The sequence below is a fragment of the Schistocerca gregaria genome, chromosome 1 (genome assembly GCF_023897955.1).
Source record: "Schistocerca gregaria isolate iqSchGreg1 chromosome 1, iqSchGreg1.2, whole genome shotgun sequence".
Taxonomy (NCBI): domain Eukaryota; kingdom Metazoa; phylum Arthropoda; class Insecta; order Orthoptera; family Acrididae; genus Schistocerca; species Schistocerca gregaria.
The window spans coordinates 374771572-374793121 of NC_064920.1; the positions used below are offsets into that span (position 1 = coordinate 374771572).

At 42.2% G+C, this 21550-nt stretch overlaps 1 protein-coding gene across 6 annotated transcripts in view; it reads left to right on the forward strand.

Moving 5' to 3' along the window:
• The window catches only part of LOC126347167 (dipeptidyl peptidase 3), a 187956-nt gene that overhangs the window by 115929 nt on the left and 50477 nt on the right, over positions 1-21550 (forward strand). For all 6 annotated transcript variants that reach the window (XM_050002252.1, XM_050002251.1, XM_050002250.1 and 3 more), the window contains exons 7-8: positions 1831-1961; positions 19906-20159. In XM_050002252.1, coding sequence (XP_049858209.1) covers positions 1831-1961; positions 19906-20159 — 385 coding nt within the window. The remainder of the gene's footprint in view (positions 1-1830; positions 1962-19905; positions 20160-21550) is intronic.

Here is a 21550-nt window from a genome sequence, read left to right on the forward strand (position 1 = left end):
TTTTTGATATGGAGATTGAAGTATATTATTTTAGATGAAGAGTCTTTGACAGAAGTAGAAGTAGCTAAGGCATGCTCCAGTGAAATGTGTGGGGATGCTTTCTATATTCATGTTAATGATCTGGTGGACTGTAGCACAACCTCAGACTGTGCAGATGAAACAAGACTAACAAGGAGTGTTGAATGTATACAACTAATGGCGAATGTAGGGTCACAGAAATGGTGAAACACTTGTACTGGTAGAAAAATGAAAACAGATGTCGGTTGTCTTACAAAAGCCCATTTGCAGAGCTTTGAGAACAAGTTTTAACTGATAAGGGAACTCCCCATCGCATCTGCCTCCTTGTCTGATTTATGTGTTTGTATGAATATGAATGTGAATGTGATCACACCGAAGGAAATGATGTGAACATAATAATTTGTCACATAAGCTGCAACAAATGAACGGAACAGTTTCACAATCACACAGTTTCTTTGTGCTCTGTTTAAACATCTGTTTTAATGTTTTTGAAGTTGCATTCAGTTTTGGAAGTTTGGACTCTTGAATTTCTTTGTTGTAATATAGTTCACAGCTGTTTGTTGTTTTCATTTCTGTGAGACATCTATGTGGTATCTCGCCTACTCTCATTAATCACTACTTACTCTTATCACATGAACATGGTTTGTTTGCTTTGCAGTCGAAGGCTTCAACCACGACACCATTGGTCTTCCACTTCACTCAGTGTTGCACTCTTTACTTTTTGACTGTTCACTGTCCGTTTAGCTCATTTTTCACAGTTAAGTACACCTTGTTCCTGTTTTCATTCTTGATCTGTGTTCAGTTTTTGACAGGCTATCCACTGGGCCATATTCACTAAATCTGAGGAGGATGCTACAAATTTGCTGCAGCTCAACTACATATCACTTCCGTACAGGCTGTAGAAGAGATAAAGCTTAAGTTTAACACAGAGGCATTTAAGCAGTCAATTTTCCTATGATCAGTACATGAAGTGAATGAGGAAGAAACTAGTACGTTTAGTACAAAACACACACACACACACACACACACACACACACACACACTTACCACTTACTCTTGACTGCCATACATCCAGGTAAACAGAGTAAGATGGCATCTGCAGTGTACAAACCCAGTCTCAGGATTAACATTAAATGCTACATATTGGAGTCACAACTACACTTTTGACATCCTCATTTCCTTAAAAAGACAAGCCCATACCCAGGCACTTTACTGGGTGCAGACCTTTCATGTTTTAACTACATTTCCAGGCTATAATTTCATTTTAGTATGTAGCAAGTATTTGTAAATTCAAGAAAAATAAATGGTTAAGAATGAAGAGGTGTTAAACAAAGACCAGGCTGTCAAAAGTCAAATGTGTGTGTTTTTGTTTTGTCAGTATCATGAAAGGGATAGATTGTTACTAACCGTAAAAATGACACATCTGGTTGAGAGAAGCATAACAAAAAAACTGTTACACATTGAGCTTTCAGTCAAAGCCTTATTCAGAAATGAAACACACACACACACACACACACACAAGTGACTGCTATCTCCAGTCAGATTCTGGCCAGAGCAGCCAGAGGTAGCAGTTTCTTTTCGTTGTGCCTGTCTGCAGCTCAATGTGTCCATCTTTACAGTGAATAGCAGTCTGTCCTTTCCATAATATTGTTGATATGCCAACCTTGACTTCCATTGTTTTATTTCTGTATTGTCAGAGTTTCTACACAATCCAGGCAGCACACCTGTCTGACAGACAACTTTAGAAGCTGTAAAGTAATCATTCTTTAATTTTCCTTAAATTTGGATTACTTATTTTTCAATGTGTCATAGAAATATGCTGCAAATGAAAATGAAGAAAAGATGCTGAGCCATTACATAAAGAGCTTCACTAGTGGTTCATTGAAGGATCACAAAGATGGTTCCCGCTACTGGATTAAAGACGTTGGACCCGTCATTGAAACGTAAGTATTTTATATAATATAAAATTTTGTCCATCATAAGCTTGACCAGTCCAGCAAAAATAATAGCAGCTCCTTATTCCGAAAATTTTATATCGATATCTGGTTTCCATTTCAGTAAGACCTCATATATGGCACCTTACGAATCATACCACCTCACATTGTTATATTTACATATATGCTTAGTTAACTGGTAACAGAGAGGTTAATAATGCATTCTGTGTTTGATACACGCTCACATGTGCACATAAAAGTTAATGCAGAGTTCATTTTGTAGTAGGGGGAAAGCCTAGCTACAGTTCTTTCAGCAGATTGTACTTAATGCAGCAGATTTTTGACATCAACAGCTAGGTAAAGGCCATCTAGACTACTTGGTGCATTACTGTGTAATGGGTAGCTCACATAACAAGTGAGATGGGTAGATCACATAATGAGTGAGTTGGTACTGAATAGAATTGGGGAGAAAAGAAATTTGTGGCACAACTTGCCTAAAAGAAGGGATCAGTTGATAGGACACATTCTGAGATGTTAAGGGATCACCAATTTAGTACTGGAGAAAAGTGTGGGCTAAAAATCATAGAGGGAGACCAAGAGAAGAGTACAGTCAGCAGACTCAGAAGGATCTAGCGTGCAGTAGATATTTAGAGATGAAGAGGCTTGCGTAGTGTAGAGTAGCATGGAGAGCTTCATCAAACCAGTCTTCAGACTGAAGACAGCAACAATTACTACTACTACTATTACTACCTACTACTATGTTTCTACAAACAACTATAAAACTATGATATTATTGTTGTTATAATTGCAGTATGTGATTCTACAACAGTGATTTTGTTACATTTTTGGTCTCTTGATTTCTGTACCTGCTCTTTATGCCATTTTAAGTAATTTATTTGTGAACCATGGACCTTGCTGTTTGTGAGGAGGCTTGTATGCCTCAGCGATACAGTTAATCGTACCGTAGGTGCAACCACAACAGAGGGGTATCTGTTGAGAGGCCAGACAAACGTGTGGTTCCTGAAGAGGGGGCAGCAGCCTTTCCTGTAGTTTCAGGGGCAACAGTCGTGTTGACTGACTGATCCAGCCTTGTAACATCAACCAAAATGGCCTTGCTGTGCTGTTACTGCGAATGGCTGAAAACAATGAGAAACCACAGCCGTGATTTTTCCCCAAGGGCATGCAGCTTTACTATATGGTTAAATGTCGACAGCATCCTCTTGGGTAAAATATTTCAGAGATGAAATAGTCCCCCATCCCGATCTCCGAGCGGGGACTATTCAGGAGGACGACATCATCAGGAGAAACATAACTGGCGTTCTACGGATCGGAGCATGGAATGTCAGATACGTTAATCGGGCAGGTAGGTTACAAAATTTAATAAGGGAAATGGGTAGGTTGAAGTTGGGTATAGTGGGAATTAGTGAAGTTCGCTGGTAGGAGGTACAAGACTTCTGGTCATGTGAATACAGGGTTATAAGTACAAAATCAAATAGTGGTAATGCAGGAGTAGGTATCATAATGAACAAAAAAAATAGGAAAGTGGATAAACTACTGTGAACAGCATAGTGGCAAAGTGAATACATTATTGTATCCAAGATAAGACATGAAGCCCACACCTACCACATTAGTAAAAGTTTATATGCCAGCTAACTCCGCAGATGATGAAGAGATTGAAGAAATGTATGATGAGATAAAAGAAATCTTTCAGATAGTGAGGGAAGACAAAAATTTAATAGTCATGGGGGACTGGAATTAGATTGTAGGAAAAGGAAGAGAAGAAAAGTAGTAGATTAATATGGACTGGGGGTAATGAATGAAAGAGGAAGCCGCCTGGTAGAATTTTGCACAGAGCATAACTTAATCATAGTTGACACTTGGTTTAAGAATCGTGAAAGAATAATCATCTGGGAATTCCAAATACAGAATAGCGGAGCACTGCTGTATGTGGGGTCAGACAGGTGAGGACGCGATGCATAGGAATGGTGTAGGGCTCTTACTATCTAAAAGCAGCTAGAAGAACTTACTGGAGTGGAAACCAGTCTCAGAACGCATTATAACAGCGCGCTTTGAAACAAATGTGCGATGTATCACTTTAATTCAATACTATGCACTTACTGAAATAGCCAAAGGAAAATTAAAAGATGCATTTTACATAGAGCGTAACAGAGTCCTCAGACAAACAGTCTAGGGACATAAAAATTTTAGTAGGTGACTTGAACGCAAAGGTTAGTTCAGAAAATGAAGTGCTTGAACGTATAATGGGTGTGTATGGCACGGGGATCAGAAATGTAAGTGGTGAACTGTTGATGGACACATGTGCTGGACACGACCTAGTCATTGGAGGCACATTGTTTCCACATCATAACTGCCATAAGATAATGTGGGTTTCTCCAGACCACGTTACTGAAAATCAAATAGACCACATAGTCATTATCTCCAAATTTTGACACTTTTTTTAGATGTCGGAAATAGAAGAGGAGCAGACATCGGAAGTGACTGCCACCCAGCTTCGGCAGAATTCAGATTTAAGATAGTGGCAAATATAACCAAGCTCAATCACAGGAGCAAGAAAATAGATGTGCCAAGGTTAAAAGACCGCAGGTCAAAGAAACATTTGCTCTTGAACTACAAAACAGATTCCGGGTCCTCTCTGAAGAAAACTTTATGGAAGAGGGAATTGAAGCAGGTTGGCAAAAAATAAGACAGTTATTTAGATGTGTGAGGAAAAAATCTTAGGATTTAAGGCACTTCAAAGGAAGGATTGGATCTCTAATGCTACATCAGGATCTATACCACCCAGTACAACCGGGAGATCTGGGAAAAACCCGGGAATTTTTTCATCTGGGTGAAAACTGGGAAAACCCCAGGAATTTTTATTTTTTAAGTTTTCAGTTAAAATTTTTGACTGGTAAGAACCGATACTCCAACAAAGGATATTACTGTATCCTGCTACTGCAGAATAATGCTGCAGCAATAAAACATGAACAAGAAAAATAATGTAAATGAAACTTAAATTGCAAAGTAAATGTGCCATATACAACAGCAATAACGACAACACACAATCCTCGTACAAGCCCCTGCCAACAGCAAAATGCGTCAAAGGCTTTAGGAAGAGTATGCTATGCTTCATAACAACAAATTACCTCCAATAACCATGACGTAACAACTGTTTCATTAGATTCGTTTTAGCAGTTATGAGCGAGCCCATGCGCATGCGCAGTTGAGTAAAGTGTGAGTAGTACCTTCTCTCACATCTGGGTGGGTGCACCCCCAGCTCCCCATTTTTTTTTTTTTATTTTTTTAGGTGGTGGGACCAAATTCATATTCTTGAGGGGGGAAAAAACCTTATTTCACAAAGCGCCTAGCATCCGGCGCACATTGGTCTAATGATTATCCATATGACTTTGAAATGCACCCCTGTTTGTTTTATAATATTTTGGACACATTATAAGTTGATTTTTGCATGAATCATAACTTGATTTTTAAATGCGTGCATAGTGTACATGTTGTCTCTGTCGGGGGGGAATCCTCGTCGCATCTAGAAATAAAGTTTCCTGCAGACAAAAGGGGACGGGGCTATACAAGCTGAGCGGAATAAAGCTGAAAGGGTGAATGCCAATTGCTGTTAATATGGTTGACTGGGTTTGCGAATGATCAGCTTTGTTATAATTACTAGCAAAATCTATAGATTCAGACTACCAGAATAGAAATAAATGACTAACAGGAATAACAGGTAAGAAAGATAATCTATTATCTTCTTGCCAAAGAAAATTTTTGGCCAGACCACTACACTAGTAAGGGCCAGTTGTACAGTCCTCGGCTAGCAGCCGTTTAAGTTCTGTACTAGAAGTAGTGCAGAAAACGCGTTGTGCGAACGTGTAACAATGTCAACCCAGAGAATAATCAAACAATAATTAAAACAGTGAGTGTGGTAGGGTTATTGAAGTTAACTGCCAAATAAGTTATGACAATGGCAGGAATAGTTGCAGAATTGGTGAGAAATTGTAGTATATGAGTGGAATGTGGAACTATTTCCTAACATAAAGCCTTTTGCTTGTTGTGGTAGGCCTAATAGGCATTTGATGTTGGTACTACATGAATTATATTCTGTCGTGTTATAAAAATGACCATTTGTGCCAAAACAGTCTCGTTTATTTGGTGTGTGTCAAAATTGCTGAAATATTAGACAAGCCTATTTCATTTTATATAGCAGTCAGTGGCAAAATAGACGTAATCAGTTCGAGAAACCGCTGTTTACTGTTGCCCCGGTTGGGAAATATTGTAAATCCAGGGCTGATGCGCAGAGCAGTCAGAGTTATAGTGGGGAAGTGGGTAGTCTCCACGTGACCCATGTTTACATTTAGTGATTTTGCTGTTTCCTCTTTGTTTACTGCTCTCACATCAAATGAAAACAAAACGTATTTCTGTGGTCGGGAGCTATCAAGTAAATTAAAATACATTCACATAACTACAGAAGGCTAAAATATGTTAATTAGTTTCAGGTTTAATTTTATTTCCACCTTTCTCTCAGTCAAGCATTAATCACCCTGCAGAACAATGAAGTTGTTTTTGTCGGTTTGCTAAAGAAATTTGGCTTCTATTAATCCTTTCCACTGAGGCAGTCAATGTATTCGAAACGAAGTGTTTAATTCCACACTATTGACTAGTTTCAACTATTTGCTGCATTTCAAGTGCACGTTTTCATCTTCGAGCATGAGTGGCATTATGCCATAATAAAGAACTAAACATGAGATAATACAGTCCTGACGCTACAAGAAAACTTGCATCCTGAAAACCACACTGAAAAGCTTAATACCAGGCCAAGGTGTGCTTCATTCGGAATCTGAACGTACAAATATGCTCTTTAAATGTGCACATTTTAGTATGGTTCACGAAATTCTGATGCTCTTGAGTATCCTCTGATGTCTTGATTCTTTTACAACATAATGCAAGATATTCTAATGTTTTACACGTACGAACGTATGGGCTTCCTATGTCATCGTAGCTGTGCAAATGTAGTGGTGCCTGTTATATGCCACTCTCTGGCAACTGCTGAAACATACTTATTTCTAAGAGGTTGCGGGAAAATATTGCGAATGGTGGTTTGAAAAGCGTTGCTTTTAAAGTAAATCTCCTTTTACGCAACTGAAGGATGTATGATGAATTTCTTAAATAACAGAGCGTTCGACTCTCATTTAAAAATCAACTCTTTGATGACGAGCCATTTAGAAGAATTTTGAGCCCAGAGCAGACATTTAAGGTGTTGTTAAAAATTTTACTGGCACGTTTGTGTGATACATCTTAAAGTGGAACACGCGCAAAAAAGACCGATATTATATGTGAAAACTTAGCTTGTCTTGCAGCTTATCAATTTAAACTATTAACTTTCATATTTGTGTGTTTGTGATACTTCAGTGTTTTTGCTATTGGCTGATATCGTGTGTCCTATGCTCTGAATATCTGCAGTCATCGGCTAGGAAGACAATGTGACATGAGCTTTGACTGCCTTACAATAGCGTATCGCAATCTCGATTTCAATTTCGGTGTTAGGTGGAATTTGAATTCGTACTTTTGTAATATGAAAATACAACGTATATGATGTTGCACATCAAAGATCTTTCCAAAACACGTTTTCTCCCCGGGTTTCATTTTCTAAAGTGCTGGGAAATTCTGCGCCCATATATAAATCCATATTGGTAGAGCCAGCCATGACAAAACCCTTCCATCTGGTGAGCAAGATGTACGAGACAGGCGAAATACCTTCAGACTTCAAGAACAATATAATAAATCCAATCCCAAAGAAAGCAGCTGTTGACAGGTGTGAAAATTAATTGAACTATCAGTTTAGTAAGTCACAGTTGCAAAACACACATTCTTGACAAATGAATGGAAAAACTGATAGAAGCCGACCTTGGGGAAAATCAGTTTGGAATCCACAGAAATGTTTGAACATACATAGGCAATACTGACCCTACGACTTACCTTTGAGCGTAGGTTAAGGAAAGGCAAACATACGTTTATAGCATTTGTAGACTTAGAAAAAGCTTTTGGCAATATTGACTGGAGTATTCTTTCAAATTCTGAAGGTGGCAAGTGTAAAATACAGGGAGCGAAAGGCGAATTACAATACGTACAGAAACTAGATGGCAGTTATAAGAGTCGAGGGACATGAAAGGAAAGCAGTGGTTTAGAAGGGAGTGAGCAGGATTGTAGCCTATCCCCAATGTTATTCAGTTCATATATTGAACAGGCAGTAAAGAAAGCAAAAGAAAAATTTGGAGTAGGAATAAAAGTCCATGGAGAAGAAATAAAAACCTTGAGGTTTGCCGATGACATTGTAAGTCGGTCAGAAACAGTAAAGGACCTGGAAAAGCAGTTGAACAGAATGGACAGTGTCTTGAAAGGAGGATATAAGAGGAACATTGACGAAATCAAAATGAGGATAATGGAATTTAGTCAGATTAAATCAGGTGATGATAAGGGAATTAGATTAGGATATGAGATACTTAAAGCTGTGCAGTTTGAGGAGTCAAGTCACGGACTGCACGGCCCCTCCCTCTGGCGGTTAGTCCTCCCTTGGGCATAGGTGTGTGTGTTGTTCTTAGCTGAAGTACGTTTAAGTAGTGTGTATGTCTAGGGACCTATGACCTAAGCAGTTTGGTCCTTTAGGAATTCACACACATTTCAACATTTGAGATACTAAGTAGTAGATGAATTTTGCTATTTGGGAAGCAAAATAACTGATTATGGTCAAAGTAGAGAGGATATAAAATGTAGACTGGTAATGCCAAGGAAAGCATTTCTGAGGAAAAATTTGTTAACCACAAGTTTAGATTTAAGTTTCAGGAACTCTATTCTGAAAGTAGTGGTATGAATTGTAGCCATATATGGAAGTGAAACTTGGACGATAAACAGTGTAGACGAGAAGAGAGTAGAAGCTTTAGAAATGCGATGCTAGAGAAGAATGCTGAAAATTAGATGGGTAGATCATGTAACTGATGAGGAGGTACTGAATGGAATTAGGAGGAGAAGAGGAATTTGTTGCAAACCTTGACTAGGAGGGACTGGTTGGTAGGATACCTTCTGAGGCATCAAGGGATCACCCAGGGCTGCCACAAGTTGTGGAAATCAGGAAATTTCAAATACATTGTACAGTGTGGCATTTATAGACATTTCATTTATTCTAGTACATTTTATTACTTGGAAGATAGTCTATCTCTTAGAAAGTATGGACGATAAGAAGCAGAAAATTGTGGCAGTCGCTGTATGATGCGTACTCATTTATTTCTCAAGAGAAAAAAATCACACAATACCTGTAAAATAAGACATAAAACAGTGACTAATAACCAACTGTAACAAACATAGGGGAACCAACATTTTATTGCTGGTCACCTGTAATGTTAGTTGTATTTTAAATTTCTCTTGTGACTCCAAGGAAATGCATATTTTTATCACAAATACGTTTTGTTTTATTGAAATAAAATAACAGTGGTCTTAATGAAACACACACACACACACACACACACACACACACACACACACACACACCATTTACCTTGATTTCTCCAAGCTTTGCTCCCCTCAATACCATGGCATTTTGTATTTCTTGTGGCATCTCCTGTTAATAGCCACGTGGTCTATCTGAAACTCACCCAGCATGTGATTTGGATTCCTCCAGGTCATAGCCTTCCTTAGTAGTTGCTTGAATGCAGTCGATTTTATGGCCAGGTTGTAGTTGTCACAAAGGTTTGAGGCACTCGTCATTTCTGTTGGTCTTCTTGTATGCTGGGTAACCACCTACTATCCTGCAGTACTTCTTTTCCTTGCTAACTTGTGCGTTGAAGTAACCCATGAGTATAATGGTGTGGTTAGAGATCTTGTGTAGGGTCTCTTCAAGTGTGTTCCAGTAGTATTCTGCTGCTTCCACAAGTTTCCTATTGATTTCATTTGTAGGTGCATGGAAGTTAGCTATTGTGTATGCTCTATTGTGGGACCTCAAGGATAACGAGGAGGTTCTGCCATTGGAAGATACATATTCTAAAACATGGTTGACCATTCTATGATGTACAGCAAAGTCAGTACCCAGGTGTGGAACTTTCATTACTCTTCCACCTGGTTTTTCTGTATAGATCCGGTATCATTGGGGTTCCATTGCATCCTCATCTGGGAACTGAGTTTCTTGTAATGCCACTGTCTGGATGTTATTCTTCTCCAACACATCAAGGGTGTGTTTGAGTTTACCAACCTTTAACAGGGGGTTCATGTTCACTGTAGCTAGGTAAGTGATGTTTCTTTTCTTTTTCTGTTCTTGTTTATGTGAGGTCAGTAATAGTGAAGTACATAAAGGTGGGGTCCCCAGAATCCGATGACGTGCTTGCCCCATCATGATGGGGGGTGGTTTGGTTTCCACCTGGGGTATTATTTCTGTTAATATTTCTCTTCATGTTGAGTCCAACAAGTGTGTGTATGGGATTACCCTAGTGGACGATGAAGTTAATTCTCAAGTATGTTAGCTCTGAGGTATATTCTGTCAGCAACCACAAGTGGAACAGACACTTTTGGAGTACCACCTCTGACATGTGGAACCGCCATGCTCTTGGTATTTTATTTCCCCGGTACCCACCATATTTGGTAAGCATCCCCCTATCCGCCACCTGGGGAGCCGCTCGGTAGGAGACTAGCAACTCCTGCTCAGTACATTGTATTTATTATTTTCATAAAAGGTATGTAAAGGAATTGCAAAGGAGAATTTGGGTTTGCAAATAAATTTTGAGGAAGGAATTCTAAGGCATACATGAAAACTTCATATTAAAATTAGATGCTTTTATTATTTTACAGTTAATAATTTACACATTTCGGGCTGATATTCACCGTAAAAGCAGAGGTAGCAATAATTTTCTTGACATCTTAAGCACATTATAAATGCCACATTTTTACAATTTTGTGGTTGTTTTAAAAGTTTCTATAGAAAACAAATTTGGTTAACATTGACAAGGTTCTCTTTCGTTAAACAGTTTGGCAGCAAACAATGCATAACACACACATTGGCCAAGTATTTACCTGGATTGGTGGTAACATAGAGTGGAATGTATTTCAATGCAATCTTCTTGGAATGCGATTCCCCCCCCCCCCCCCCCCCCCCCTCTCCCAGTGAGATAAGAGTAGTGCTGTAGCTTTTAGATGGAATTTTTTACCTGATGATAAAAATATTACACGCTGTGTTGCACAAGGTACATGCATTTGGGGGAAATAATTGTACAGGGTGTATATGACCTGGGACAACCGGGAGATCTGGGAAAAACCTGGGAATTTTTTAGCATTTCGGGAATTTTTCATTGTTGTAGTTTTCAGTTAAATTTTTGCAATTTTGACTAGTAAGAACCAATACTCTAACAAAGGATATTATTGTATCCCACTACTGCAGAATAATACTTCAACAATAAAACATAAATGAGACAAAAAAACAAAAATAACTTAAATTTCAAAGGAAATGTTCCATATACAACAACGACACACAGTGCTCATGCAAGTGTCTGCCAACAGCAAAATGTGTCAAAGGCTTTAGGAAGACTATGCAATGCTTCATAACAACAAATTGCCCTCGATGAGCGTGAAGTCACAACTGTTTACATTAGATTCGTTTTAGCAGTTAAGAGCGGGCGCATGTGCAGTCGAGTCGCATTTGTGCAGTAGATTCTCCTCCTCCTGGCTACAGGAATGTGGCTGTTGCCCGAGCAAGCAGTCGCAGCAAGCGGCTAGTTGCTACCAGAAAAAGGGACGCCAAAGTCATATTCTGGAGGAAAAAAAACTTGTTTCACAAAGCGCCTAGCATCCAGTGCATGTTTGTTTATTGATTATTTTGAAACACTTTCCTGTTGGTTTTTGAACACATTTTACATTGATTTTTGAAAGCATGCGTAGTGGACATGATGTGTCTGTCAGGAGAATCCTTGTCACATCTAGAAATAAACTTTCTGCAGACTAAAGGGGTTGGGGCTATACGAGCTGAGCGGAGTAAAGCCGAATGGCTGAATGCCAATCGCTGTCTGATTACGTGGTTGATTGAGTTTGCGAATGATCAGCTCTGTTATAATTGTTAGCGAAAACTGTAGATTCAGACAACCAGACTGGAAATAAACGGCTGACAGGAATAACAGATGAGCAAGATTACGTACCATCTTCTCGGTGTACCCAAGAAAATAAAATTTTGGCAGAAAAGTATTGCCCAGGACGCTACACTACTAAGGACCAGTTGTACAGTTCCCAGCTAGCAGCCGCTTAAGTTCTGTTTTGGAAGTAACGTGGAAAACGTGTTGTACGAACATGTAATAACGTCTAACCAGAAAACAATCGAGGGATAACTAAATATGGGCTTCTGGCAGGGTTAGTGAAATTAATTTTTTGACAGTAGTAGGAATAGCTGCAGAATTGGTGATTACAAGGTTGTTAGAATGAGGAAGGAGAAGAAACCGGGACATCACACAAGTTAGGGAAGAATAAGACGATTCCAAATTTATATAAACATTTCGTAATACTACTATTCAATCTTGTGCTTGAGCTGTTTGTATGAATGAAATGTGAAACTATTTCCTAACATAAAGCTTTTTGCTTTTGGTAAGCCTAAGAGGCATTTGATATTGGTATTTTGTGAATTATATTCTGTCGTGTTATAAAAATGGACATTTGTGCCAAAACAGTCTCGTCAAAAACCCGGCACGGCGTCGTGACCCGGTGGCTATCCAATCTGCCTGCGGAAGCCGCTGCCTTCAGACTGGAGATTTCCTGACATATTTTGTCAATTGTGGGATTCCACACTGCACTGAGTTGAAAACTGCTATCCCTGTTTACTAAATTGCTGTGCAGACGAATCTCCACTGCCTCTTTGAAGGTCAAGTCCCAGAAACCATTGGTGCTGCACACTGTCTTTGTTTTTTCAACTCCAGGAACGTTACCAAAATGTGACATCAGCAACATTGAGCAAGCCATATATGGACTCCCGCCGAGAGCAGCCGAGGAAGTGAGGAGGGAGACCAGCAGGGTACTCGAGAAAGCAAGAATGCCAAAGCACAATATTACGCCAGAAGAATGCAAGGCACTGTTGAACCTTTGCCATGACAAAGGTATAGTGGTCTTAGCAGCAGCAAAGGGAATGCGACAGTCCTACTGAAGCCAGAAGATTACTGGCCGAAGATCGACAGCCCTCGGGCACTGGCTGCACCGCGACTGTATGGCCTCCCGAAGATTCACAAGGAGAATGTCACACTACGTCCTATATTAAACACCATAAATTCTCCGATGTATGGTGTAGCCAAGCACCTAGCGCAGCTGTTAAAACCACTCGTGGGTCACTGCCCTCACCATGTCAAGATATTGACCGAATTTAAGGTACTCAAAGAGTTACGCCTGGACGAGAAGGATCTACTAGTCAGCTTTGATGATTCCTTAGCTATATTCTAAGATCACTTCGATGAGGACACTCTCAGACTCTTTCGTCTTGTGTTAACAAAAACATACTTCAAATGTGGTGGGAAATTCTATTAACAAACAGATGGTGTTGTGATGGGTTCCCCCTGGCCCCAGGTATTGCCAACTTGTACATGGAGCACTTTGAAGATATGGCACTGAACACTGTCCGCCATAAACCAAAGGTATTCACAGATATGTAGACGAGTCGTTTGTAGTGTGGCCCCATGGCAAGGAAAAACTACACGAGTTCCTACACCATCAAAGGCATACATGACAGCATGTGATTCACCATGGAGGTAGAAGAGAATGGCTGCCTTCCCTTCTTGGATATTTTGATTAAGAAAAATCCGTATGGTATGTTGGGACACTCAGTCTACAGGAAGAAGACACATGCAGACTTATATCTCAATGCTCGGAGTTGCCACCATCCAGCACAACGTAACTATTCTAAACACCTTAGTACAAAGAGCCAGGTCTATCTGTGACAGCGAGAGTTTGCAGTGTGAGTTATCACATCTGCAGGAAACCTTCCGTAAGAATGGCTACACTGAGACACAAATAACACATCTTGCATCAGACAAGAGGCGGGAGGAGAAATCAGAACAAGACGAAACAAAACGTGTGGCGTTTCTGCTGTTTGCTGGACCGCCAACAGCCAAGATCGCTAGAATATTAAAGAAGCATTAAAAAGACCATCTTTTGTGCACTGAAAAAATGTCAAAGGTATACTTGACTCAACCAAATACCAGCTGGGGTTGCAGTTGCCAGGCATTTACAGTATTGAGTGCAATTGTGGGATGGAATATATCGGGCAGACACAACGCTGTATCTTCCAGCGCTGTACTGAACACATTAGGAACGTATGACTAAGACAGACAAACAAGTCTGCAGTAGCAGAACATAGCATTATCAAGGGGGACACCTTCGAATTCGAAAAAGCAAAGGAGCTGTGCAGTGCCAACAATTTCTGGAACTTGATCTTCAAAGGGGCAGTGGAGATACATCTGCACAACAATTTGGTAAACAGGGATAGTGGTTTTCAGCTCAGTGCAGCGTGGAATCCCACAATTGACAAAATATGTCAGGAACGCTCCGATCTGAAGGCTGCAGCCTCCGCAGACAGAATGGATAGCATGATGCTGTGCCGCGGTCTCCCCACCACTACCGATGTGGTACCCCCTTCCGGAGGACCGTGATTGGCCGGCCTACAGTAGCGGACAACGGGCAAGCAGCTATATATACATGCAGAACTTAGCATCCCGACACATCACCAGAATATGATGGGTATGAAACTCATTAAAATGTTACGACAAGACGACACCACCAATCGGCTGATAACCCAACAAGAATTCATCAGTAAAACCTACATTGATCAGACAGCATGCATATTGTGTGAAAGGTGTGTTGAACAATATCGCCACACCCCCATTTCACAGCCCAATACATTTGCCATAGCCGAGCATTGTGTTCCCAAAGGACATTACATGGATATTCTGTCACAGAAACCTTGTCCTTGACAAGATCCCTCTGGGGATTCAATTATTAAGGAATCGCTGGAAATACGTTTGACAGAAGATATTGTGTGGTGGCTTTCAACTGGATAATATGCGAGACCTGGTGATTTCTCTAACATCTTCAGAATGGAAACATTTTGACGACTAATGACCAGTGTGCATGTGGTATCATTATTAGATATGCACCTGTGCGCCGTAGGTGGAGCAATATTTGAACAGCGTGTGAAACTCAATAGAAGTCACTCATGTAGCGGCTGCCTTTGTGCATGAGCCTTCTCACCAGTTTTTGGAATAAAGATAAAACTGTGAACCAGCAATCTCGAATGCAGGACACTCACTTGAAGATGGCTGAACTGTTGTCAGTCGAAATATTGTGTGTGTATCAACCACTTGACACCTTGTCCAGGACTTGAACGTTCCCTCTGCTACAGTTCTAGATACCATAGAGAGAGAACTATGATTCAATGTTCAGCTCTTGGGAAATGAGAGAGAATAACTTATTACAGCTTAAAGTTCCTAAAGAAAACATTCAACATAACAATGGAGTTTTCATTGAAAAGAAGCTTTAGGTGCCGACAGATGGGGTATTCCACAAGCTGATATGGTCTCACTCAGACAACCCATTTAAAATAGCACTTGTCAGACCCTGTAATGCAAATTACACCTTGCAGCTGTTCATTTCAGTAAGCATGTAATTGCTTTGCCCACAACGCATTAGACACACAACCACGTAGAAACTTGTTGAATGGTGTACTGTAGAAGAAATGTATCACTGGAACTTTGTGTTGGTCCTTGATGTCTAGTAACTGTAATAAGACTATGAAGAAGCTAATTGTCAAAGTTTGGATACTAACTGCTCAAATTTACATCAGTAGTGTTTTCAGCCTTACCAGCCTTACTTTTCACAATCAACAGTTCCTCTTGTGCATATTGTAATTTGCATGATTTTCGTCTGCTTCATGTAGAACATCAACACTGGACAGCAAGGCATTATTCAGCTGCCTCTCATTGAAACAAACCATCTGTCCACAAAGGAGCATTCCCCTCGCGAATCAGTACCACACAGGACTGGAACAGTTGAATCATGTTCTCAGCCAGTGTTTGCACTTCCTCTCATCATGTACTAAAATGAAAAAAGGTCCTACTCACTATACTTTCCTCACATAGTGGTATCCTGCCGCCCACCAAACCTGCACAATATCCTCTTCCATCCCAACACAACCCTGCTCCCAACACCTTGCCTCACAGCTCATATCTCTGTAATAGACGTAGATCCAAGACCTCCCTCTCACCCCCTGCCCTCTCACCCCCTGCCCTCTCACCCCCTGCCCTCTCGCCCCCTGCCCTCTCGCCCCCTGCCCTCTCGCCCCCTGCCCTCTCGCCCCCTGCCCTCTCGCCCCCTGCCCTCTCGCCCCCCTGCCCTCTCGCCCCCCTGCCCTCTCGCCCCCCTGCCCTCTCGCCCCCCTGCCCTCTCGCCCCCCCTGCCCTCTCGCCCCCCCTGCCCTCTCGCCCCCCCTGCCCTCTCGCCCCCCCTGCCCTCTCGCCCCCCCCTGCCCTCTCGCCCCCCCTGCCCTCTCGCCCCCCCTGCCCTCTCGCCCCCCCTGCCCTCTCGCCCCCCCTGCCCTCTCGCCCCCCCTGCCCTCTCGCCCCCCCTGCCCTCTCGCCCCCCCTGCCCTCTCGCCCCCCCTGCCCTCTCGCCCCCCCTGCCCTCTCGCCCCCTGCCCTCTCGCCCCCTGCCCTCTCGCCCCCTGCCCTCTCGCCCCCTGCCCTCTCGCCCCCTGCCCTCTCGCCCCCTGCCCTCTCGCCCCCTGCCCTCTCGCCCCCTGCCCTCTCGCCCCCTGCCCTCTCGCCCCCTGCCCTCTCGCCCCCTGCCCTCTCGCCCCCCAGCCCTCTCGCCCCCCAGCCCTCTCGCCCCCCAGCCCTCTCGCCCCCCAGCCCTCTCGCCCCCCCTGCCCTCTCGCCCCCCCTGCCCTCTCGCCCCCCCTGCCCTCTCGCCCCCCCTGCCCTCTCGCCCCCCCTGCCCTCTCGCCCCCCCTGCCCTCTCGCCCCCCCTGCCCTCTCGCCCCCCCTGCCCTCTCGCCCCCCCTGCCCTCTCGCCCCCCCTGCCCTCTCGCCCCCCCTGCCCTCTCGCCCCCCCTGCCCTCTCGCCCCCCCCTGCCCTCTCGCCCCCCCCTGCCCTCTCGCCCCCCCTGCCCTCTCGCCCCCCCTGCCCTCTCGCCCCCCCTGCCCTCTCGCCCCCCCTGCCCTCTCGCCCCCCCTGCCCTCTCGCCCCCCCTGCCCTCTCGCCCCCCCTGCCCTCTCGCCCCCCCCTGCCCTCTCGCCCCCCCCTGCCCTCTCGCCCCCCCCCTGCCCTCTCGCCCCCCCCTGCCCTCTCGCCCCCCCCCCCCTGCCCTCTCGCCCCCCCCCCTGCCCTCTCGCCCCCCCTGCCCTCTCGCCCCCCCCTGCCCTCTCGCCCCCCCCTGCCCTCTCGCCCCCCCCCTGCCCTCTCGCCCCCCCCCTGCCCTCTCGCCCCCCCCCTGCCCTCTCGCCCCCCCCCTGCCCTCTCGCCCCCCCCCCCCTGCCCTCTCGCCCCCCCCCCCCCTTCACAAAGATTGCTTCTCCCACCGTGCCCTGTTGCTTGCAGTGTGGCCTTGGCAGCCAGAGACTAGTCTTGTGTGTGTGTGTTGTATTTGCATGATTGTGTTTGTGTATGTCATCTAATTCAGGAGGCGGCCTTTTGTCCAAAAACTTACTACTTTAGCAGGCTATTTGTTGTGCCTGTCTTAAATTCAACATCTACTAGGCTGTAATACATACATTCTTACTGTACGTATCTTTGTAACAATAAAACAATCTCATTATTATAAATATGTTTAGCGTTTATTGGTAAATTGATAAATTTAAAAGCATACAGTTTGATTGTTCGAATAATCCGGTTTTTTGAACGCCCCTGCCCCCCCCCCCCCCAACTATTTTGGATAATTGATGCTCTACTGTATGGTCAGTTCTCCTCACTTGTCATTCCTAATTTTGTCGTGACGGATATATTGTGTTTTGTCGTCAGCTTTCTGCTGTTCTGTAGACAATATTTACACTCACAGAAGAAAAATGTGTGAAACAAATAGGTTTCCATCACTCCCTTCAAAATTAGAAACTTTTTCATAAAGCATTGAACTAGGTCTTCTAAAAAAAACCTCATCTTCTCATCACTTAAAGCCATATTGTAAATACAAGGTGTACATAAAGTCCGGGAAAACTTTCAATTATTTATTGCACAAGAACCGAACATTGTACAGATATCATACATAGTTTCTTTTCATGTATACCATCACAGTATAGTTTGGTAATTTGCCGATAGTCAGTGCTAGTCGCAAACATGGTGAGTTCAGGTGTGAAGCAAGCTTTCTATGTCTTCGAGTTTGGTGTGCTGCAGCTGTTCAACGGATGGTTAGAACCAAGTACAGTAAGAAGCCACCAACAAGTAAGGCCATTTACCACTGGCACAACAAATTCATGAAGACGGGTTGCTTGTGCCCAGCAAAGAGAAGCGGACATCCCAGTGTGAGTGAAATGAATATGGAGCACATACGAGAGACATTCATAAGGAGTCCAAAGAAATCTGTGCATTGTGCATCCCTTGAACTCGAAATGGCACCAATGACAGTGTGGAAAGTTCTGTGACAGAAGCTGTCTATGAAACCATTCAAATTGGAGTTGGTGCAGAAACTCAATCACGACGACAAGAAAAGCGTTTTGTGTTTTGTTCGCAGTTGCAACAATTCAATGAGGATGGGAATGGCATTGATCACTTAATTTTTAGTGACAAAGTCACTTTTAACCTTAATGGGAAAGTGATAAGGCATAATTGTCAAATCTGGTGTACAAAGTGTCCACACAAATGCATTCAATTTGAGCATGGTTCCCCAAAGTAAATATTTTTTGTGTCTTGTCATGTTGAAAACTGTACGGGCCATTCTTCTTTGCCGAGAGCACTGTCACTGGATATTCCTGCTTGTATGTGTTGCAGCAGTGGCTGTTGCCTCAAATGTGATTGGACTCCCCGTTCATCTTTCAGCAGAATGAGGTTCCACCCCCATTTTCATTGTGATGTTCGTAGGTACCTGAACAGAGTTGCCGCATCGATGGGTCGGCCTTGCTACAGAAGGGGACAGCTGTTTCATGAAGCGGCCTCCCCGATCACCAGATCTCACTCCGTGCAACTTTTTTCTGTGGGGACACATTAAAGATCTGGTGTATGTACCGCTTCTAGCACGTGATGTAGCAGAGCTCCGAGAGAGAATACAGGAAGTGACTGCCGCAGTCAATGATGCCATGCTGGGACGGTTATGGCAAGAATTTGATTACCATATTGACGTCACTCATGGTTTGCATATCGAATGTTTGTAAAAAAAAAAAAACTTTGAGTTTCTCTTCAAACTGCAATGTGTGCGACATCTGTACAATGTTTAGTTCTTGTGCAATAAATAATTGAAAGTGTTCTCAGACTTCATATACATTCTGTATATACAAAGCATATGGCAGACCACAATCGAAGTCATTTGCACTGCTTTTTACCTAGTAAGGTATCATTCATTACAGCTAAGTGATTGTGAACATTTCAGAGCAAAGTAACACACAATATTCTCCATTTTTCCTTTCTTGCCAATACAAGCAACAAGTGCTGCCATCTGTGGTTTTTTCGTGATAGTACAAGCAACATACAGTACCTTTATACAGATGAAAGACATAGACAGACGTTGGATTATATTTACAAATCTGAGAAATGGCCAATATAGGTCCTAAGTCACTAATCTTCTCAGAGTATAATCTGTGTAACTTAGGAGCTGCAGCATTCGTCTTCAAAATGTTAATAACTAAACAAATGCTATGTAGAAGGTACTTATTTTATGCACTAAATTGATTTAATATTGCTGAACTTAACCAAACTCAATGAAACTATCTTGTAATCAGTGTTAACTTTCTTTTTCTAGGTACATAGGTTTCATAGAAACTTATCGTGACCCGGCAGGGATGCGAGGAGAATTTGAAGGTTTTGTTGCCATGGTGAATAAAGAAATGTCCTCAAAATTTTCTGAATTAGTGCGAAGAGCTGAAGGTCTTCTGACAGAGTTGCCATGGCCTGCAGCATTTGAAAAGGATACTTTTTTGAGACCAGATTTCACTTCTCTTGATGTTCTAACATTTTCGGGGAGTGGAGTCCCTGCTGGAATCAACATCCCTAACTGTAAGAAGTCATTTATATCTTTTAACATAGACAGTGTTTTTATATATTTGTGTAAACATGTAGTTACTGGCCCAAGTCAAAGTGGATGGCTGAAATAAACAAATTATATTACCATTTAAAGAAGAGTAAATAATTTTTCTGTTAGGATGTTTCTTTTATTTATTTGTTTGTCTTCAACAAAAATAATGTAGATGTATTAAAAACAACTGTGTTCTGTTGTATTTATTTTCTTGAAGACTGATCCAGGCATTGTACTTTGATCCCTATGCTGTTCAGGAAAGAAAAATGTCCCTACATACATGGGATATGTGAGGGAGGAGGGGGACTGAGGGGGGGGGGGGGGGGGGGGGGGGGGGGGCTGCACAGATCATAATCACATAATTTTAATTTATTCTCCCTGAAATGATTTTCGTTTCTGAGGTTTATGAATTCAGTAGCTATATTTTTGTTGTCATCAAAGAAACATACTAAAATGAGAAAAACAAAAAACATATTTAAAAAAATGTAACATGTCACATTAGGTATAATACACATTTTAAATGCAACACATGGCAGCAAATAAAATAATTTAGTGGATATCATTATGTTTAGGCCACAGAGCTCAGTTTCTAAAATATGCACAAAACATTCTATGCACAAACCAACATCACATTTGCAGCACATTGAACTTGAAGTTGCAGTATTCTACAGCAGAGTGTCTTCCTTTTCTTCTGTGGCACCATAGCTACCAGAGAATTTTTCCATTATATCTGTCAGACATACAGAACCTGTAGAGATTCTTGCATTGAAAATACAGTAACAAGTAACATTTCTCCATATGCACCGAAACCGCAACTGTGATTTATTAAAACCCATCTTTCTGTAGAGAATCCACCCATAATGTACACAGCCATCCAGTACCCACGCAAAAATTGGCTTCCACCATTTCTTTCCTCTAATATCTCACACTATGTAACTACATATTCATCCAGTCAGTTGATTCCCCCCATATTTTTGTTGTACTCTCCAAAAACATGCAGTTAGAGTATGACAATTCAGTTATTTTATCTGATGGATTAATGCCATGCCTGCTCAAAGCAGTTCTTACTGCAGCATTATCTATCCAACTGGTAATGATCATTCCACTTTTCTGTTGCTCTTGTGGTCAAAATATCCTCTCATATCCCTTTTGAACATTGTCGTAGAGGATATATGTTGTCATTCCTGAGACAGTCGATTCTTGCGAACAGTCCCAGTTTGATAATAACCTGGTTGCTCAAGGTGAACCAGCAATGTTTGTTATGCAAACAGAATGATAAGATAGGCAGATTTTTACTATTTTTTCAGGGAGTGAATTAGTCGTTTGAACCATAGGTGCAGCATATTTTCGAAATGTTTTCTCATGCATTTTT